Source organism: Martes martes (genome assembly GCF_963455335.1).
Source record: "Martes martes genome assembly, chromosome: 9".
Taxonomy (NCBI): Eukaryota; Metazoa; Chordata; class Mammalia; order Carnivora; family Mustelidae; genus Martes; species Martes martes.
Window position 1 is genome coordinate 79,795,414 of NC_137896.1, and position 22,816 is coordinate 79,818,229.

At 40.4% G+C, this 22,816-nt stretch overlaps 2 protein-coding genes across 3 annotated transcripts in view; both read right to left on the reverse strand.

Moving 5' to 3' along the window:
* Nucleotides 1–5,325, reverse strand: part of FAM161A (FAM161 centrosomal protein A) — a 33,389-nt gene extending 28,064 nt beyond the window's left edge. For both annotated transcript variants that reach the window (XM_080813523.1, XM_080813522.1), the window contains exon 1: nt 4,662–5,325. In XM_080813523.1, coding sequence (XP_080669649.1) covers nt 4,662–4,850 — 189 coding nt within the window. In that variant the 5' untranslated portion in view covers nt 4,851–5,325. The remainder of the gene's footprint in view (nt 1–4,661) is intronic.
* Nucleotides 5,326–7,169: 1,844 nt separating this feature from the next.
* Nucleotides 7,170–22,009, reverse strand: CCT4 (chaperonin containing TCP1 subunit 4). The gene is made up of 14 exons (XM_080813120.1): nt 21,761–22,009; nt 19,286–19,338; nt 17,451–17,540; nt 16,198–16,306; nt 15,442–15,584; nt 14,051–14,172; nt 13,497–13,629; nt 12,311–12,450; nt 10,754–10,850; nt 10,563–10,673; nt 10,340–10,470; nt 9,971–10,205; nt 7,638–7,751; nt 7,170–7,379 (listed from the first exon to the last, which is right to left on the reverse strand). Exons 1-14 carry the CDS (start codon nt 21,885–21,887, stop codon nt 7,365–7,367), a joined length of 1,620 nt encoding a protein of 539 aa, XP_080669246.1. The 5' UTR covers nt 21,888–22,009; the 3' UTR covers nt 7,170–7,364.
* Between the last annotated feature and the right edge of the window lie 807 nt (nt 22,010–22,816).

A 22,816-nucleotide genomic window follows, 5' to 3' on the forward strand; every position in this document is an offset into this window, starting at 1 on the left:
ATTCCCATCTACAAAACTGCCTACTTTTACCCTTTCTCTCCTTCTCTCCTGTTTCAGAGATGAAATATTCCTTTTCTTAACAGCATTTAACTCTTTATCACTAAAACCAATGAATGGGAAACTTACACCCCTACTACTACTGTAGCTGGTCCTTAATCTCTTCTGTTCCCTTTTTCTTTACTTTTTTTTTTTTTTTTAAGGTTTATTTATTTGAGAGAGAGAGAGAGCTTGAGTGTGGGGGGTGGGGAGCAGGGAGCAGGGGGAGGAGAGAATCTCAAGCAGATTCCCTGCTGAATGTGGAGCTGGATGGGGGGGAGGGCGGCTTGATATCACAACGCTGAGATCACGACCTGACCTGAGCCGAAACCGAGTCTGACACTCTACTGACTGAGCCACTCAGGCACCTTTTTTTTTTTTTAAGATTTTTTTTTTACTTATTTGACAGAGAGAGACACAGCAAGAGAGGGAACACAAGCAGCAGGAGGGGGAGAAGGAGAAGCAGGCTTTCTGCTGAGCAAGGAGCCTGAAGTGGGGCTTGATCCCAGGACCCTGGGATCATGACATAAGCTGAAGGCAGACACTTAACGACTGAGCCCCCCAGGCACCCCCTTTTTAAAAATACATATATTTTTAAGTAGGTTCCACACCCAACATGGTGCCTGAACTCAGGACCCTGAGATAAAGAGTCCCATGCTCCGCTACGGAGCCAGCCAGATACCCCTTCAAGGCTAGGTTCTTCAGAGTTCAGTAGTAGACCCTTTCTCTTCTTTCTCTAAATTCTGTCCCTAAATGACTTCGTTCATTCCCATTGTCTTAAAAAGGCTGGAAACTCCCAGACAGAAGTCTACAGTCCAGACCCCACAGGACTATGGTTTCTACATATTCCTACTTGGTAGTTTCACAGGCATCTCAAATTTATCATGTTCAAAAGTGAAATCCTGGGGGCACCTAGGTGGCTCAGTGGGTTAAGCCTCTGCCTTCGGCTCAGGTCATGATCTCAGGGTCCTGGGATCGAGCCCTGCATTGGGTTCCCTGCTCAGCGAGGAGCCTGTTTCCCCCTCTCTCTCTGTCTGCCTCACTGCCTCCTTGTGATCTTTCTCTCTGTCAAATAAATAAATAAAATCTTAAAAAACAAAATAAAACAAAAAAAACCCCTGAAATCCTGGGATGCCAGGGTGACACAGTCTGTTGAGCATCTGACTCTTGTTTTGGCCCAAGTACCGATTTCAGGATTGTGAGCTCAGGGTCATGAGATCAAGCCCTGCTTCGGCTTCGTGCTCAGCACAGAGTCTGGTTGAGATTCTCTCTCCATCTCCCTCTGCCCCTGCTGCTCATGCTCTCTCTCTCTAAAATAAATAAATCTTTAAAAGGGAAAAAAAAACAAAAAACAAAACAAAACAGGGGTGCCTGAGTGGTTCAGTGGGTTAAGCTGCTGCCTTCGGCTCAGGTCATGATCTCAGGGTCCTGGGATCAAGCCCCACATCAGGCTCTTTGCTCAGCAGGGAGCCTGCTTCTCTCTCTCTCTCTCTCTCTGCATACTTGTGATCTTTCTCTGTCAAATAAATAAATAAAATCTTAAAAAACAAACAAACAAAACTCGGACCCCGAATTCTACCCAGCTTGTAAACCTATTCCTCCCTTAGTTATCCCCAATTCAGTAAATGGAATTACTTTTCATACAGCTGGTCAAACCAGAAGCCTGGGAGTGAATATTCTTCATTTCTTCTTCTTCCTTGGCCTTCACATCCAATCTAACAGTAAATCTTATCCATTCTAAAGAAATCTGTCCACTTCTTGCCACCTCTCCTGGACTAGGACCAAGCTACCACCACTGGCCCCTGAGTCACTGCAACAGCCTCCTAACCAATTTCCTTACTTCTGCTTTGTCAAAGCCTCTAATTATTCTCCAGAGAGCCATCAGTTGTCTTTTAAAAATGTAAACAGAAACATGTCTGATCTCTTAAAAGTCTTCAAGGACCTCCTGCTGTACCTGTACCAAAAATAAACATAAACTCTTTATCTTGGTCCAAAAGGCCCTGAATGTTCAGGCCCAGCTCACCTCTCCAACCTCATCTTCTTCCCTTCCTCCTCTCTCTTCAGACCCTCAATTACACAAAACTCTTTCTCTTCCCATCTTCGGGCCTCTGCATATGCCGTTCCCTCTGCTTGGAATGCTTTTTCTACCCCTAGTCTTCAAATGGTTGCTCTTTCTCATCTACCAGACATCGTCTTCAAATTTAATTCATTTAAGTAGGTTCCTAGCTACTTTTTTTAATCATAGAAGTCTGTTCATTTCTTTCCCAGCATTTCTCGTTTTATAATCATCTATTATATATCTAATATATCCAATATATAGAATATATTATATATATGCTTATATATAATTATATATAACATATTATATAATATATATTGGATATATTAGATATATATCTAATACATTATATTATGGTCACTATTCATTTTGTATTATCTAACTTCCCCACCAGACTGGAAGCTTTGTGACGATGTGCTCTATGTCCGCTTCACTCACAACTGAATAAAGTAACCAGCTCTTAATAACTGCTGGATATTTGTTGAAAAAGGTCACTTCATTAGGAAAGTCAGTGAAACTTTAACAGTGAATTAAAGAATACTGCTTTACCCGTGTCATCATCAACCACATAACAAGGCCTATGGAGTGCTATCTTCAACTGAGGCTAGATTCAAGGAACATGCCTCAGAACCCAATATGGGCTCAGAGTCCTGCAAGGGGTGTGTGGGGGAGGGGAAGGGAGGGTGGCTTTGGCAAAGCAAAGGACTGAAAGGAACCTACTGTGACAATTGGTTCTTTAATCAGTCTTTTTTAAAAATTAGGCTCCATGACTGGCACGGAGCCCAGCGTGGAGCCAGCACAGAGCCTGAACTCACAACCCTGAGATCAAGGCCTGAGCTGAAATCAGGAGTCCGACACTTAACCAACTGAGCCACTCAGGCGCCCCTCCAATCAGTCTTGTGTGGCGCACATAGTATCTGAGCTTCCTACTGTGAAGAACACAAGCTTGGCTCCTGAACCCATTTCTGCCTTTTCAGGGCTTCTTCCTCCAACTGGTACCCTCTATTGGGTCTACGCATAGCTCATCCGGGTTTGCTTTTGGATCCTCCAAGTGTGGTAGTCTTAGAAAAGTGTCAAACCCATAAGACTTAGCTCCCTTTTCTGTTTGCTTGGTAGGATCCTGTCCCTTTAAAATTAGCGTATTAGATAAACTAATCCCTCCCAAGGTACTAAATTTCTAATACAAATTTGCAGTTTCACAGGGCACTCTGGAAGTATGCCTGCCACTACAGAAATGACGCACTCTTCTAGCACAGCAGAGCCAGATTTAATCTTTGGGTGAGCTGTTCAAATCACTGGCAGTTATTGCTACGAATTTATATAAACTGCTCTTTAGATATGACACAAATCTACTCATTTGGTTCTCCTAATATCCCGGTGAGACAAGAGAGACATTTATTACAGTTCTTTCACATTTAAGGAAACTGAGATTGAAGAAAGTTACATCTTAGAAGCACCTAGCAAATGGCAGAGAATGGATCCTATCCAGGATTCCCAATCCTCTTCCTCCACTCAAATTTTTTTCCTCTATCACTTTGCCTCCTTTGTTGGGTACTGAGATTTGTGCTGTGGGAAGCTTTATCATGAATGAAACTGTTCTCAGGACTCTCACCATGGTTCCTGTTCAGGGTCTCAATCTGCCTTACTCTGGAGGAATCAACCAATCCGAAGGAGTTTGCTAGTTATCACCCTCGGTTTTTTTCTTTGTCTCTTGGTGAAATTGTGACCATAAAAGGGTTGCTACAGACTTTCTCATTAACAGTTTTAGTGTAAACAGGTTAGAATTCCAAAATATCCAGTGATTTTATTAGCCATAGGCCATAATGGTTTTGTATGAGAAGCTTTGGACAAATGGTATTAAGAATCTTAACTGGGGGTAAGGAGATTTATACCTGCACACTGCTAGTTAAAATTCAATGTTCCCATCTTTTAAATGAATAGAGTAGATGGCAGACTAAGCCCTCTACTTGATGGGCAGGTGTTCACGACACATTTGACACCGAAAATTGATCAGTGAAAAGGCTTTCTCACCCTGAAGAGTCGCTTAGGAAACTGGAACCTCAGTAATTTGCTTCTCTGGATGGCTAACTTTAATCTGTGTATCTAACTGCCCACCCAACTCTTAAATGATTTTAAACACCACCCCTCATGACAATGTATTAAAATGCACTAATACGGACGCCTGAGTGGCTCAGTTGGTTGAGCGGCTGCCTTCGGCTCGGGTCATGATCCCAGCGTCCTCGGATCGAGTCCCACATCGGGCTCCTTGCTCGGCAGGGAGCCTGCTTCTCCCTCTGCCTCTGCCTACCACTCTGTCTGCCTGTGCTCACTCTCTCTCTCTCTCTAACAAATAAATAAATTTAAAATAAATAAATAAATAAATAAAATGCACTAATAACCAAGACTTTAGAGAGAAACCTGGTGGGCCAGGTTTACTGGGTAGGGCGGAGATGGACAGGGCAGCCCGTTTCCCAGCATGTCCCTCAGCCCAGCGGGGACGCAGACCAGCCCTCAGCCCGCGCCCTGCGGACACACAGCCCCAGCCTCCGTCCCGCCCCTGCATTACCCGCGCCAGCGCCGGCAGCACCGCCTTCTCCTTCTCTTCGTCGCCTTCTTCCTCCTCTAAGGCCGCCGCCGCCAGGGCCTCCGAAGGGTCTTCGCGTTCATTCTGGGCGACCTGCGCTCCGATGCTGGGATTTTCCGGAGTTTGGAGACTGGAGGCCTCCAGCTTCGCCGCTCGGTGCGAGGCGGCCATCAGCGCGCCGCCGAGGCCTGAGCGCCCGCGCTGGCCCGGGGCGGGGAAGCTGGCGCCGACTCAGGCCAGCCAGCGGCTCCTGGCTTGGGGCGGGCGGTTACTAGGGCCGCAGTAACTAGGGACGCTACAGGGGCCGCGAGGGGCCAAATGTCACTCAAACTCCCTTCGGCTGCAGGAAACCCGAGATGGACGCTTCCTGAACAGTGGGAGTGAGTCCTGAATCTTCGCTGGTTTAGAGGGTTGGCGGGCAGAACAGCACATCTCTTCGCCAGCTTCGCGCCTCACCGCCTAAACGCACACTTCTCACATTATATCAGTTAAACAACTTGCTTTGTAGACAAAAATAAGCGCATTTTCATTCATTGAAATAACGTTTGTTGAAGCCGGCGGCGGCAGAGGAAAGCAGGGGATGTTATTGCGTGGAGATCTCAGAACAGTGGCGTGGTTTTCATCTGTTACCTAACATGGCTCCCCTAGGAGCCAGCGAACCGAAAGGAATGAGGTACATTCTACTTTGATTGACTTGAGAGCTCGCAGGAGTCAACCAATCCGAAGGAGTTTTCTAGTTATCGCACTTGGTTTTTTTGTTTGACCAGTAAAAGCCCAGAGTTGGGTGGAGCCGGGCCCACCCACCAGTGAGTGACACTGCAGTGTATGAACCAGGTGTTTGTGGTTAGGACAATCAACTTTACAGTGATGGGGTTGAGGGTGCAAGCGCCCGACAGTAACCACAGACACACACCATCTCCACCACACCCCATCAGCAGCTCCCTACTCAGGATTTGGGCGTTTCAAATGGCGCCTTCCCTCTATACCATGTCTGTGGTGCAGTCTCAGCCAACCTGCTAAGTCTACTACTTCGGGCTGAAGCTGCCCACACCCTCTCCTCCCTATCCTTCGGCCTCCTCTGGCCCCCTAGCCCTACAACCAGCCATTGCCACCCTACCTAAAGTTAAGGTATGTAGTGTGCATTTCCTAGCACCTATCTGTGAGGTCTGAGCCCTTTTTCTTTTTTAATCTTCTTTTTAACCAAGCTTTATGCCCATCATGGAGACTGAACTCAGGACTCTCAGATCTAGTCATATGCTGTTCTGAGTCAGCCAGGCACCCATGAGCCCTTCTTACCAAGCCTTTCTTGGTCACGGGGCTGGAAAATCCATTTCCCCACCTCCTTCAGGCTGTTCTTTCTTTTGGCTGAGACTTGCTTTGCCTACTGGAACAAATGCTGGCTCAATTCCAAGCAGAAGCCAGAACCAGAAGTTCATGAGGTATGGGTGCCTTAAGCCACCACAGTAGGGACTTCTAGTTATTCACATGCAAATGGTTCTGTGGCTGCAGGTGACCCTCTTGGGATTCGGTGTAAGCCTGACCCTAACAGCAAGACAGGCCTGCATGCTGAAGCACCACAAATTGAAGATTAGAAGGAATGAGTTCGAGGACAAACACATCATGTGTCTGTGTGTGCGTAGAAGAGCAGACAAACTTTCATTCACTAACACCTAAAATGATAATGCAGAATTATGCGAGGGAAACCATAGGACTTAGAGAAATGTAGTTAAGGGCACAACACTCAGGTTACGATCCCATGGTCCTGTTTTAACACCTGATGTGGATGAGTGTAGCTTAACAGTGAATTGATGTACCAACCTATACACTTAATTATTGACATTATGGCATACATACTGCTCAGCTTCTCTCTCCCACTCCCCTTGCTTGTATTCCCTCTCTGTCAAATATTGTTAAGTTGCAGGTGTCATTGCAAAGTAATGTGGTAGGAGGAGGGCTCCATCTCACAACCCTGAGATCATGTGAGCCAGTCAGACACTTAACCAACTGAACCATTTCTGCTTTACATACTTTGCAGCTATATCATTAGATATCTATAAATATAGAGGATAGTTTTATGCCCCAGTGGGGCAGAGATTTTGCATGCTTGTTTTTTTTCCTCAAGTGTTATTTATTCCTAACCCTTAATTTTTTATTATGAAAATTTTCACAAAAAGTTTAAAGAACAGCATGTATCACTTTGATATGCTATTTTAAAAGTTAACACTATAGAGGCACACTTAATGACTGAGCCACCCAGGCACCCCTATCTGTTCATTTATCAGGGTGATGAGCATATTGGGCCATTTAAAATTTCTCAATACTTCTGTTTAAAAACAAAAAAACAAAACCCACAAAACTTAAAGCACTCAGGACTGAGACTTAACAAAGTCAACAGGTAAATATGAACTCATTTTTTTCTCTTCTTACATAGCTTTTTCAACAATATGAGAAGTAACTGAATGTTGGGACGGAAGAGCCAATAAATTAATCTGCTTTTTGAAACCAAACATTTAATATTTTAATTAAGTTTTGTCAATACAATTTTAAGCAAGTGCCACTGGAAGACCAGGCCCAGGAATTCACAAAGGAAACAATCTTCCAAACAGCAAGGAACACCAAGGTGATCTTCCACTCCAGAAGCACTTTAGGGGCCACAGTGGTGCCAGTCGGCCAGTGTTCATCCAATTACCGAGTGTTTACCTGACAAGAAAAAAACCTGAGTTCCACAACTTATAATAATAGAATTTTAATGATCAAAGAAGTTTCGTGCAATTACCAAACTGCCCGATTACCAAATCCTATTTTCACAAGTGAGAAATGACTGTAAAAATTATGAACTCTTATTATCACCTTGATGACCAACAAAGTAACATGTACCACCCTGTTCCCCTCCCAAAATTCTTTAAAAAATATACCTTTTTGACCCTGTAGGGAAATTCATAATCTATTTATACTTACCACATCATCAATTTTCAGAATGCTCCGGACAGTTTCAGTTGCTAGAGTCAGTGCACTGACTGAAACCAACAAAGGCTGGACAACCAGTTCCTCCAAAATGTTGGAAATACCACCCTGCCAAATAGCACAAATTGCTTTTAGTGTTTGTGATTACATACCTCACCAATTACACTGTTAACAGTATAACACAAGGCCTTTCGAACCTAGTTTTCCCTTGTTCTAGTCAAAAGTAAAATACTCTATTTAAGCTCTTCTCTATATCGGACGTTCTATTTAACGAAAATTAAACTGAATTTTTAGTTTTGGGGGAATTCTGGATTCCCCCAATCCTAGACCCCAAACAACTCCTAATTATCTTGGGAAAAAAAAAAAAAGATTTTATTTATTTAACAGAGAGACAGCAAGAGAGGGAATACAAGCAGGGGGAATGGGAGAGGAGAAGCAGGCTCCCTGCTAAGCAGGGAGCCTAACTAGGGGCTTGATCCCAGGACCCTGGGATCATGACCTGAGCCGAAGGCAGACGTCCAACGACATCCAGGTGACCCAATTCCTAATTATCTTCAACTTAAAAATACCCAGGCAAAATTAGGCAATTATACATATTAAAAATTCTAAGATCTTTAATGCTCAAATCATCCCTGAACCCTAATTCTGAATATGGCCAAGGCTGGTCTGCCCTGCCTTTGTATCTCCCTCAAATCCCACTTTTAAATTGTTACTGCAACTATCTCAGTCTCCCTTCTCTCGGGATTGCTGCATTCTGTGAAGATGGCTGTAACAGGTAACCATGCCTCCAGTCTTCCCTCCTAAAAATACTTTTTCATAATCTTAGCCTCTTGGTTAAAAAAAAAATTAGTAGTTCCCAACTACTGGAATAAAAGCAAAATGAAACTCCTTCACAACTGATCCAATACTCAAAAGGCCTCCTCATTCTAGCTCTTATGGGAGCTTTTCCAACCTTAAAGTCCACTGTATGACCAGCGTATAACCCTCTAGACAAAAAACAAGTAATTTCTTGGTTCCTTTCACCTATAAAACATTTGTTTCCCCACCTAAAATTTCATCTCCTACCAAAGCTGCACCTTCATAAAGCTTTCCCTAACTAGGCAATGCCCTTCCTTTTGAGTTCGGTATTATTTTAAATAAATAAATCTATTTATCCTTGGATTGTCAGTTATCTTCCATTACGTATTATTTGTCTCTTCAATAGAGACATTAATGAAGCACTAATACAAAAGGGAAGATTATTACTGTTGTGTTTACGCTACACAACTATACTAGGCTACTGGTCACAAAAGCAGCAACAATTAATATTTATGTAATGTTTACTCTATGCCAGGCAACTTAGTAAGAGTCTCCTAGCTGGTAATACATTTAATCCTCACAACAGGCCTTTGAGGGAACTATTAATTGTCCCTGTTTTTACAACTGAGAAAACTGAAGCACAGACTAAATAACTCACTAAGAGTTACACAATCAATAAGTAGCAGAGTAATGAACAAACACTACTTTTCACTGAAGACATCCTCTTCATTCTTACTCAATGGCATGAATTAGTTGACCTGTGGTTCTCATACTTGGATCTGAGATTACTTTTTTTTTAAGGTAATCTCTATGCATAATGCAGTGCTTTGAATTCACAACATGAAGATCAGGAGTCATATGCTTTTCCAACTGAGCCAGCCAGGTGCCCCTAAACCCAAGAGTACTTTTTTTCAAAAGATTTATTTACCTGAGAGTGAGTAAGCATGGTGGGCAGAGGGAGAGGGAATCTTGAGCAAACTCCCCACTGAGCAGGGAGCCTGACCCCACAACTCTTGAGACCGTGACTTGAGTCAAAATCAAGGGTCAGATATTTAATCGACTGAGCCACCCAGCTCCCCCACAAGATTACTTTCGATTAAAAAGCTTTTCATCCAGGGGCGCCTGGGTGGCTCAGTGGGTTAAGCCTCTGCCTTCGGCTCAGGTCATGATCTCAGGGTCCTGGAATCAAGCCCCGCGTCGGGCTCTCTGCTCAGCAAAGCCTGCTTCCCCCTTCTCTCTGCCTGCCTCTCTGCCTACCTGTGATCTCTGTCAAATAAATAAATAAAATCTTTAAAAAAAAATTCATTAAAAAGCTTTTCATCCAGGCAACTCTCTCGGGTCCCCTCCCTCTCTGGTAGCTTTGTACTCTATCATTCAGTAGACTTTACAATTGCTCAATAAATCTTGCTTTGCTGTCCACCAAAAAAAAAAAAAAAAAAAAAAAAAAGCTCTTTTTCAATAGACAATTATGAAGTTGTTAACATTTTAATCAGTATTTTCTGTAATAATTAAAAAGACTAAATTATTACCTTTCGGACATTAATGCCGGTAGTTTTTTCTCCTTGGGCGTGCCGGTTTCTTAGTTCTGTTACTGTAGAAATGGGATTCAGGCCAGCATTTTCAGCTAGTGTAGATGGAATGACTTCCATAGCATCTGCAAAAGCACGAACGCAGTAGGATTCCATGCCACTCAATGTTCGTGAATATTCAGTTAACCGTAGGGCCAATTCTATCTCTGGAGCACCACCGCCTGCAATAAGAGCTCTGAAATTCACAAATACATTTTTAGCTTATTTTATCCAACAAAAAGCTATTTTTAATAACTTACTATTTATACCTTAAAAATAGTCAAAATAGAAATGTTAACAATCAAAACGTTACTCAGTGACTTATATTACCTCTTCTTCACTAAACAGCGAATAACACACAGGGCATCATGAATGGAGCGCTCAGCTTCTTCAATCACCAATTTGTTAGATCCACGGACAACAATTGTAACTGTTTTTCCAGGGCTTGTACAGCCTGTAATCTATAGTAAACACACTCCAAATTAGGTACAGAAATAAGGGTTAAAACAAACAAAAACCCAGGTAAATAAAAGCTGTATTACAATACTGTTACCTTGAGTAGTTTGCCAGAACCATTTAAATTGACCTCCTCAGCTAACTCAGCTGATCCCAGCATGTCGGCAGTAAATTGGTCAATATGAGCAACTGGCTTGGTTCCAATTGTCTGGGAAAAGTATCAAACCCACAAATTAAGACAACATTTGATTACTGGATATTTTCACACAGAAGCTACGAATATTTTACCTTACAAATGAATTCGATGTCTTCTCTTTCAATATCCTTAACCACCATAATCTTCATTTTGTTCAGGAAATGTAATGCAAGATCACTAAGAGCATCTCTAAAACACAAAATCAGTGATTAGGCCAATGCTAGATTTAAAAAAATGCTCTTAAACTGCTTTTTAAGCTATTCATCATTACTGTTTAATGATGAATAACTCAATTAGTATAGGAAGACGCTTTAAATTTAGTTGACCAAGTTTATGAGCTCAAAACTCTTTGAAGATTTCCAATGGATCATATTAAAATGTACCCCAGGCAACACTATTTATAAAGAATACAATAAAAGGTAATTACTGTCATAGTTTTTAGTACTAAATGAATGTATCTTTGATAATTGAAACTTTATTGATATTTGATGAATTTAGACGTATGATTAATTCAAGACTCCACAAATTTATGCTTTCTCACAAATTATCTGAACAAAGCTCCTGACAACCCTGTGACACTGGAAGGGTGGATATTCTGATCCCTGTTCTACAGATAAGCTAACTAAAATTTTGAGAAGTTTACTTAAGGTCACTACCTATGATACGACTTGGTAGGAGAACCAGGTAATCAAACTCTTCATCAAGGTTTCTATATAAAATAGTCACCCCTAGTATTTCCTGGCATAACATTTATTAACAGAGTACAAGGGACTACATCTACTTATTAGAAGAAAACACTGAAGGAAATAAAAGGGATCAGTTCAAACTTTGGAAAATTCTTTTGATCCATGAACTATCTTACATTCCCCTCAAAAGAATTTCTAAATTTCAAGGCAAGCAATTCCATGGACCTTTAAATAAACGCCTCTTTTAGCTAGCTAACCAATTCTAAACCAAATGTATCAAAAACAAAGCATTCCATTTGCTCGATATTTAGGATCTTGGTCTAGAAAGAACATAAAGTTGACCCCAAAACAATGAGAATTAGGGGCACCAACTCCCCCTCTCCAGTAAAAAAATATGCATATAACTTCTGACTTCCCCAAAACTTGACTACTAATAACTTGCTGACCAAAGCCTTACAGAAAACATAGCTAGTCAATATGCTGTATTCTTACAATAAAGCTAGAGAAAAGAAAATGTTAAGAAAATCATGAGTGGCTGGCTGGCTGGCTGGCTTAGTTGGAATATGCAGCTCTTAATCTAAGGGTCACGAGTTCCGAACCCCATGTTGGGTGCAGAGATTACTTAAAGAGAACTTAAAAACCACAAGGAAAATACATTTATAGTACTGTTAAAAAAAAATTTATGTACTGTAAAAAAAAAAAATCCACATGTAAGTGGACTCATATAGTTCAAACCTGAGTTGCTCGAGGGTCAACTGTATATCCCACATAGTTAAATCATCGCAATGGAAAGAGAATCCACTTCAGAGGATTTATCAGAATACAATGTCCCAAAATGCAGATTCATTCTAGATTTCTAGCAATCTACCCACTCCAAATGTTTCTTTAAAAAATTGCTTAAAAAAAAAATTTGCTAAAATAAACTTGTCATTCAAAGCTGAACAAAATAAATAGCTCCCACACCTCAGAATAGACTTCTGTATGAGAAGGACATTACATCCTGTTTTTTTAATTTGCTTCACTAAATTGAGAATATAGGCTCTCTCCTCCCGCAGCACTCGGTCCATCTGGACATAGTCAGAAACTACTATTTGATTATCCATCTGTTGAGAAAAAAGAACATCGTATTAATAAATTGCACTCTAAGAGTTTTGTGGTCGGTTTTTCGTTGTTGTTGTTGTTGTTTTTTTTTTTTTTGGTGTTTAAAAAAGTTTTTAAGTGAAAAGGACAGACTTTTAATGAAAATATTACGTTATCATAATAAATTCAACCAAAATTATGCCTAACAACAAACCAGAGTCATACACAGAAAAGGTCTAGGAAAATGAGTAAATATACCAACTGTAACTCAGGTCTTTAACTTTCATCTATACACCTTGCTGTGTTATTTATATTTTTTGCAAGTACACTTTGGTAATTTTAAAATGGTTATCCTTGTTCCTGAATATGTCAATTTTTTTCATAGAAAGATACACATTACTGAAATTTCAGTTGTATCCTTTTAACTCTATGGCTTGTTAGAAAAACTGGTATGCTAAAAGGTGGTATCAGAGACAAATCTTATTAATTAAACGTGTATAAAACAACATTAATTTTTCTATGGGTTTAATGTTTGGGAAACACATGACTCAACAGGAAACCTATATGCCAGTACAATGTAAAAGGAGCAAATCTGAGCGAAGTGACAGGATCAACCACTCCCTTTTGGAAAAAGCACTTACGATTAAAAGATAAGAAAATACCTTAAATAGTAAGCTGGTTTCAACTTTCATTTGTGTAAATATAGGACAAAAGATCTGTCTGCTGCTACAGGATGGATGGCGGTTTCTCAGAAACCTAAAGAAACTGGAACTTCCACTTACTTTGTAACTTTTACATAACCTAATTTTATTATTTCATACATAGTGCCCTGTTATTCGCCTTCATCTGTGAGTCAACGCTCAATTTCAATGACAGCCAACTGAAGCTATAGATCTGTCATGTCTGGCATCCAATAATTTCTCCTTTTGTCTCAATTCTACTAATTCTTTCAGAATCTATGATCTTTACCACTAGTATCACTATACTGTATTTTTATAATATTGAACAAAGATCTAAGCTATTAGAAAGTTACATACATAAGGAACTAATTTCATTTGCTTTTACTTACATCTGTTTTGGGAGCAGATAAGCAAAACTGAATAAGTCCAATCTTAGCCTTTTCAACTCTCGTTATGCCAGAATTTGCCACCTTTTGAGTAAGTACCAGCCCTTCCACCAGCTCACAGTCATCAATTGTGCCACTAAGAAAAAAGGAAACAAGGAGGACACAGTTAACAAAGGGTGGAAATCTGTGAGTTTAATAGGTTGCTAACAGATTAAAAATCATCAGTCAATAAAATACAAGTCAGTCTCACATTTATTACTGCCCCAATTCCTAAAATTCTTTGATCACACTAATGCCTTGCCATCATAACGGAATATAAACAAATTCCTGAGATTCCCACATTAATAAAAGTTCTTAATTTTTTAAAAAAATTTGTCAGAGACAGAGAGAGCACACAAGCAGGGGGAATGGCAGGCAGAGGGAGAAGCCGGAGCCTGATGCAGGACTTGATCCCAGTACCCTGGGATCATGACCTGAGCTGAAGGTAGAGGCTTAATCGACTAAGCCACCCAGGTGTCTCTTTAATTTTTACTAAAATCGTAATTAGAAATGCTTACCCAAGTTTCTTAACAATTTTAATGTCTCTAAGATCTACACTAGTAGCTGTGGCTGGATCAATCACTTTCATCACTGCATTTACACTCATTGGAGAAAGCAGACTTGAATACTGAGAGACAACCTAGAATTTAAAAAATTAAATAAAGTCACTTTCACACACACACAAAAAATCCTAGTTCTTTTTGTTTCTTAAAGATTTTATGTATTTATCTGACAAACAGAGATCACAAGTAGGCAGAGAGGCAGGCAGAAGGGGGGAGGGGAAGCAGGCTCTTCACTGAGCAGGGAGCTCGATGTGGGGCTCGATCCCAGGACCCTGAGATCATGACCTGAGCTGAAGGCAGAGGCTTAACGCACTGAGCCACCCAGGCACCCCTCCTAGTTCTTTAATAACTAAGATCTTCAAGAAATCGTAACCACTTTTTTGGGGTAACAGGGAGAATGGGAACACGACACCACATTCCAGACAAACTATCTTCTCCACTCAGCTGTCCATCACCAAGGGCACAAAATATGTAGGCTTCTTTTCCTAGTTTATTAACCTATTAGATGGGACTGTCTAGATTAGTAGCTCTATAGAAAATCCAAAAATCAAATTATATGTAGACGTTTCTTACCTACAATCAATCTGTGAGCAAATGCTCTATATATGCACACATAATACTGAGGGACTAATAAAAATAACTTCTGGCTAACACTTTACTAAGAACTTATTGTATGTAAGACAATGGTCTTAGCCCTTTATGTTTATATACTCACTCAATCTTCAGATGAAGAAATTCAGAGTCACACAGCTTAGTCAAGTAATGAGCCCAGCAATAAACCAAACAGTCTAGACTCTGTGACCCTGCTATTCTGTCCATATTAGGTCTGAGGACATTCAACAGTTATCATGTATGTCACTAACACTATCCAGGTCACTGAAGAAGATGAATGTATCAAAATAATGCTGATGAAAAAAAATGGGGGGGGGGACAAAGGACATGACAGAAAACAAGAACGTTAAGTTTGCGGGAAATTTAAAAAAAAAATCAATGCTTTACACTTGAAAACTAAAAAAGCACTGGTTATTAGTTAAGAGGGACCACGGATGGGCAAACCTGTCCTGGGTTCCAATCTCCACTTATCCCTTACTGATAGGTCTTGGATTAGTTACTTAACTTCACTAGATCTATTTTCCCGTCTATAACATGGACGTACAGTTTATCTGACAGCCCTGAGGAAGAGATTTGACGTTAACTAATTCAGTTGTACAAATTACCTCAATTACCCAGACACTCCAGACCTTATGTTTATGAACTGCACAGCATAAAAATCACAACCTAAGAGTTACAATTCTTAACAAGCTTTAAAAAGTAATTTAAAAATGATCCCTTAGTACTGGTCTCACCTTTGAGTTCAGGGAAGTGGTAGCACTATTTAATAAGGTTTCTCTGTCACTCAGTTCCACAGGTCGAGACATGTCAGTCAAGATTTCTATACCCTTTTCCAAAGCCTTCTGGAATGACTCAGAAATGATGGTTGGATGAATCCCTGTCATTTGTTAAAATTTAGTTATTACAACACATAAACTACATATGACACCCCTTAAGATTTTTTATTCATTATAATTTCAGAGTAGTCATAATTTTTAAAATGATCTCTATTAACTTACGCTTCAGTTATAAATAAAACAGTCTGAACAACCTTAACTGCTATTATGGCAAATAACTTATTTCCATTAATCTGGAACAGTCAATTCTGCACTCATGCGATATTTACACTTTTCAAAACCACAAATCTATGTTATAATAGAATAAATGACTGGAGAGTCTCCACTATGATTAAGCAGTATTTACCAGAAGAAACTATGCTACCTTTCCCAAATCATCATTCTCATCTAGAATCTAAGATCAGTACCACCACCACACCTTATTTTAGAAAAGCAAAAATTTTATGAAGTTCCATTCAAAATGAAGGCCGGTTGAGGAAAAAAAAAAAATGAAGAAACAAAAAGAAACAATGTTCTTATTCATATAATAAACACAACAAAATTAAACCTAAAAATTCCTAACAAAATTAGTTATTCCAAATCAAATACCAAATCTATTACTCAGTAACTTTTGGCCTTTATTTAGTAATAAAACATGTCCTATGTCCTACCTACCTTTTTGAAGAAGCTTGGTACAGGAATCTAAGAGAGAGCCAGCAATGATGACTACTGATGTGGTGCCATCTCCTGCTTCTATATCTTGTGCCTTAGACAGCTCCACCAGCTAAGTAAACAGAACATGCTAAGTTGCTCAGTGAGAAACGTGAGGACCCAATAACATCTAAGTGAAATATAAATGAATGGCATTCATATCAGTGTCAAAAACAATTTGATTATTATCAACACTGTAAGACTCAATACAATTCTTTTTTTTTTTTTAAAGATTATTTATTTATTTATTTGACTGATAGAGATCACAAGCAGGTATAGAGGGAGGGAGGCAGGCAGAAAGGAGGAAGCAGGCTTCCTGCTGAGCAGAGAGCCCGATGCGGGGCTCGATTCCAGGACCCTCGGATCATGACCGGAGCAGAAGGCAGAGGCTTTAACCCAATGAGCCACCCAGGCGCCCCACAATAAAATTCTTGACTTCTTGGGTTTCATTTTATTTATGAGTTTCATTTTAAAATGATTGACTTATTTGTGACATGCAAAATTTTGCTCATATACTCTCTATAAGAATCTATGTTATGATTTTTTGGTTCAGACTATGGTTATACATTTTTTCTCCCCAGCTATTAAAAGTTCCTGTCAGAAAGTGTAAATGATGTTGCACCAAAGGTACCCTGTAGACTTGGAAACTAAACAACAGGGGATTCTGGAAGAGACACGTGTCAGTTTGGAGTCCTTTGGTAGTTTATCTGAACTGACCCTGGATAAGCCTAACCTGATTCATCTTAAAAGTCACTTTACGTAATCAAACATAACTTTTTGACAGGAATTTCTTTTCGCAGATATGGTGACTTCTCACTTATACTGGAATCATCATCACACTTAAGCTGGACTGGTAACTGTTTTTAATGAACCTCAGTATTTTAGAAGCTTGATTTTGCACACAATTAAGGTTACACTGCTCTCTGTCAACTAACACCCACTGAACTATTAAAGCCATTTCATGTTTTTATCTTCTTCTCCCTCTACTATACAGTACATTCCTATGGACAAGGAGATTCATGTTTTATTACAACCTTGCACTGAAGAGCACAATGTTAGGCACACAATGTATCCTAATAACATGCCTGTTTTAAAACAAAAAAGAATTCACAGTGTTTAAATAATACAATGTGATCAAATAAAACAAAATTAATTGTTTACAAATATCAAACAATACACTTTAAAAAAAAAGGAATCTCATCTGAAATTATACTTACCATTCTGGCTGCTGGATGTAACACTTGCATTTGTTTCAGAATGGTGGCTCCATCATTTGTAATGGTCACATCGCCTTTTCCATCTTGAATCTGTAAAGTTTCATTTTTTAAAAAAGCTGTATTTCAAAAATTGTTCTTTACCCAGCACAATGACACCCTAAAAGCTCTATTAATTTTAAAGTTTCTTGGTAGAGAAGTTAATTTATGTTTGCATAGTTTACAACTGTGCTTAATTTCAAATTCTCTTACATTACTATAGTGATTTAAGAAATATGCAGCAACAGTCTAACTTTACAAATGGAAATACCTGGCTTTACTCCAGCTATTTTTTTCATTTGTTTGAAAGTGAAGGAAAACTAGACACACAAAACACAAAGCAGAAATACTACTAAGAAAAATTACTAACATTACTGGGTTCATCCATCTTAAGAAATGATACCATGGAACCCTCTTACACTGTTGGTGGGAATGCAAGCTGGTGCAGCCACTCTGGAAAACAGCATGGAGGTCCTCAAAAAGTTGAAAATAAAGCTACCCTATAACCCAGCAATCATACTACTGGGTATTTAACCTAAAGATACAAATGTAGTGATCTGAAGGGGCATGTGCACCCGAATGTTTATAGCAGCAATGTCCACAATAGTCAAACTATGGAAAGAACCTAGATGTCCATCAACAGATGAATGGATAAAGAAGATGTGGTATATATATATATATATATATATATACACATACAATGGAATACTATGCAGCCATCAAAAGAAATGAAATCTTGCCATTTGCAAAGACGTGATGGAACTAGAGGGTATTATGCTGAGCGAAATAAGTCAATCAGAGAAAGACAATTATCATATGATCTCTCTGATAAAGAGAAATTTGATAGGCAGGGCAGAGGGCTGTGCGGGGTAGGGAAGGAAAAAATGAAACAAGATGAGATCAGGAGGGAGACAAACCATAACAGACTCTTAATCTCACAGAGCAAACTGAGGGTTGCTTGCGGGGGGGGGGGGGGGGGGGGGGAGTAGGGAAGCGGTGGTTGGGTTTATGGACATTGGGGAGGGTGTGTGCTATTGTTGAGTGCTGTGAAATGTGTAGGCCTGATGATTCACAGACCTGTACCTCTGGGGCAAATAATACATTTTATGTTAATAAAAATAATTAAAAAAAGAAGAAGAAAGAAATGACACCATGGATTTTCAAAAAGCACCACAAACACAGTAAATACAATTCTTACATTCAAAAAAGTAACTTATGTCTTAGTATTTTCAACAAAGGGTAAACAGGCTCACTAGCAGGGATAGATTTTAAAACATCCACACGGAATAATAATCTGTGTATCATCTAGATAATCCCTCATATGGTTTCTCTCTCATTTTGGATATTAATTGGCACTGAATTTGAGGGTATATTTCTCAAAACTGGATGGTCTGGAATGCACTGCAATGTTTTACGCTGCCTTTCAGTCACACTAGAACAACTGAAATTCCACAGAACCATGCAGGGTCACAGTGACAGCAATAAGGAACACTGAACTCAAGCATGTATAGCTACAGCCTTACTCTACTACTACTACTCTACTGTTGTGTAACAACACAACAGATAACAACTTTTGTGTATGTACTTTCATTGTTTAAAGATCATTAAAAAAATATGAATTATACTTAAGTCCTGCTCACCCCAAAGCAATCTATTAGTCTTCTAAACTCTCAAAGTACCCTTCTAGCACTTTTTGCTCTTTAGGCAGCCTATCTTAACCCACTATTGAGAATCTGCAGTGTGGACAGCAGCACCCAATATGTAATGAATAATCCGTTGTTTGTTGTTTTTTTTTTTACCATTTTGTCCATTCCTTTTGGTCCAAGGCTTGTTCTAATAGCATCAGCAACAGCTGTAAACAGAAGGAAGAAATCAGGACCTCTTTAAAAAAATCAACATATTTCTCCTCTCAAATGATCATCTGTCCTTATTAGGATATGGTGTGCAACCATTTACTGTGTCTATTAAAGAAAACTCACTGTCTAATAATAATCTACTGGAAACACAGTAATTTATTCCTTTAATTGTACGACACCCACCTTTTGTTGTTAAAGTCACTGTACATAATACTTGCGCCCTACCTATAGTAGAATAAAATTTGAGGATTTACCTAACCTTCCTCTAAGTATCAAAATAAGCACAATGTAGTTATGAGCTCAAAATGGAGACTGCATTTTTTCTCCATTCCTTAAAAGAACACAAGCAACAGGAGAGGCAAGACTTCCTACTATATAATTCCCTTTATTTGTCTATTCTGTCTTCTCTAAATACAGAGTGTAATTTTTGAAGGCTAAGACTTGTCCACCAATGTGAAGCTGGTATAAAGATGGCCCATCTTTACATACCCTGCCACCAAATAAACCCAAACAAAAACCCTAGCTTTCAGTCATCATCGGTAGGTACATTATGAAACATCGCTGGGTATATAGTCTACCATTCCAAAGTTACTTACTCTTATTAACTTCCCTAAGAATGTTTATTGGTCCACTGAAGGGAAACTGGATTTGATGAACAGTCAAGACAAATCCCCTTTTCTTTGAGAAGCCCAAGACAAATAATTAGATCCTCCCCTTCCTCACATACCACCTCACCCCATATACACAGGGCTGAGATTGTGCCCTAATCATCGTATACCCCACAACCAGCACACTTCCTTTTACTGCGTGAATAATACATAAAGACCTTAAGGAAAAAAAAAATGCTATAATTAAAAGTTATTTTCTATTTAATTGTCTCATAATTTTGGACTGCTATTCCTAATTATCCAGTCAATATTAGCCTCTCAGGAGATTTTAGTGGACCCCATGGCTATGATTCTACCAAAAGACTGATTCACTTTAAGAATGTCCTCACACTCATCTACATGAAGTTAGGAAAACACACCCTACCCAAAAAAAATAAAAGATTTTAGACTGCTTACATCTCCAAAAGTGTCTGATGTTTAAGATACAGTATGGCACACAGTAGGGTCTGTTAAAAGGACCTCCTGAAGAGTACTAGAACTAGTATTACTTTTCTGTGTTTACGGTTTTTACATTATCAACCAATTTTGGGGTGGCATGTTTTTGAGATAACATCCAAATAAAAAACTGACTCCCTGAATTATCCTGAAAATGCACCTAAACTACAGCAACTTTTCTCTATCAAGTTTGTTGGGTTTTGTCTGACTTGGAAAGACTAGTTGTGCCCCTCTGAGTTCTCATTTAAAAAGGTCAGGTTCTAAACAATGAATTGTTACACTTAAAAAAAAATTAAATAAAAATAAATAAATAAAAGAAAAAAAAAAAAGATCAGGTTCACAGGTAATTCAGGTGGCCTCTGCTCACCAGGCCCTTCAAGATTTGGCTCCATCCTACCCTTTCAATCTTCACCTCTCAGGTCTTCTTGCACTTTAATCTCTAACTGTAATGAAATACGCACATTTCAATACTCAATATACATCAGCTAAGATCTCTAAGTCTTCGTTCTCATTTTTCCAGGCTCTTCTGTCTCAACAACTACTCTTAATTCTCACAACTCCGGGGGGGGGGGTGCGGGGTGCGAACACTTTCTTCAATTTTATGGGTGAAGAAACGTTGTAAAGGTCGAAGGTCACAAAGCCACTCAGTAATGGTAACAGAGAACTGTAACTCAGGTTTTCATTTCTATCATATACCATACAATTATACAAAACAAAGAAACACCAATAAATTGTCCATATTTCTAGACTTGCTTGTGTTTGGCTGCACATGCAGAGAGAACATAAAGCACAACCTGGCTTTCCACATGCTCCATCAGGACGGGTGAGTCTTCCCCACAGCCCAGTACAAAGGGCCCCGCCCCAACGTAAGCGCGGAGGTTACCAAATTCGTTTCATCAGTTGCGCCAGGAGCGTCTTTAAATGATATTTTTATAGAACATCTGAAAACTAAAATGTATTCTGCAAACAACATTCTACCACCGTGGAACCCATAAGCAGATAAACGACAGCGCTTATGTGTCAGATCCCAAGGTACGGCTGCTTGCGGTCCTCGGCTTCTCCTGAAGCGTGATTAGCGACCGGGGATGAAAAATTACGAGCGCGTAAGACTCAGAATAGGGCCAGCCCCAAGGTCTCCATACTTGGCCTTGGGAATTGCCGGCAGAAAACAGTAAAGATCCCTCCACTGAGCTGCCATCCCTGGAAGGACAGGATTATCTCAAGTAACAGAAAAATGAGCTTTAGCAACCCAAGTTCAGGATGAGAGTATAAGCTCGACCCCGCACGGCCTCGGGTCGGACTCAAGAAGCGATACCTTTGGCCGCGGAGATGTTGCTGAAGCGGATTTGGGCCGGCTTGTCACGGTCCTGATAGGCGCTTTTGCTGCGGCCGCCGGCAGTCCCGGCTGGCGCCCCGCTCCGGGGTGCCACGTTCTCGGGCATGGCAAACTTGGCTGGGTCTGCGTGGGCTCGGGAAGGACGGATGGACCCGGATTTCAGCCGGCCGCAGACTAACGGAACGCGCCCACCGCCTTCACGAAGCTTCCAGAAAGCGGCGCGGACGCCGGGAGGAGGAGGTGGAGAGGGGGCCTGCCAACCAGCGCGGCGCCGACGTGACGTAGCAGGCTGCCCGCCGCGCGCCGGTTGAGGTGGCTGTGGCTGCCAACTGGGGGTTTACTGAGAGTGTTGGCCCCGGGCCCGGGGTGAAGGCGCGCTGAGGGACGACGCTTGCGAGGGAGCCAGGACAACCCATGATTTTAAAGGCGGGTGTTGGGCACCAACATCGCCCGCTGCCCTGGCCTGGGTCGTGAGGTCCCTTCCGTTAATTCAAACCCTACGCGTCTCAGAGGTGGTGTCGGCTCCCGGATTACACCGGGATGGTCGGGGCTGAGCTCGTTTTTGCTGGGCGGCTTAGTCCTGTATTTTGTTCAATTTTGTTCGTTTTGAAAGAGAGTTGGAAGAGGGGTTTGGGATGGGTGCCTGTTTTCATTTGGTTTAAGTGTTGATTGTCTCCTATTGATTGTTACTGAGGGGTAGTTAGAGATATAAATACTTCCTTGTTAAATTGCAGAGACTTTTGCTTTGAACCTGTGATTGCCTGCCAAACCAGGACTGTCTGGAATAACGCCCTCGGTGTTACTAGTTTCTTACACATAACATGAGCCACTCACTCACAGGGAGCCAAAGTATTTTAGTTGCGATCATTATAGTTCAATTGTGTGCTAGGTGCATTGCTAACCCCTTTAGATATTTTATCTCTTTTAATCTTCACTATAATTCCATGAAGTGGACGCTATAGTAATAATAATAATAACTATTATTATTATTATTATTATTATTATTTACTTTTAGTAGATAAGGTAGCCAGCCAA

What these genes read in the sequence shown, in the direction of transcription:
- CCT4 (XM_080813120.1), bottom strand. Translation starts at nt 21,887, where the DNA reads ATGCCCGAGAACGTGGCACCCCGGAGCGGGGCGCCAGCCGGGACTGCC. An exon ending in AAAATTGTTAAGAAACTTGG is followed by an intron (nt 13,630 to 14,050) that starts GTAAGCATTTCT and finishes CTTTTTTCTTAG; the next exon opens with TGGCACAATTGATGACTGTG. An exon ending in ACATCGAATTCATTTGTAAG is followed by an intron (nt 10,674 to 10,753) that starts GTAAAATATTCG and finishes TACTTTTCCCAG; the next exon opens with ACAATTGGAACCAAGCCAGT.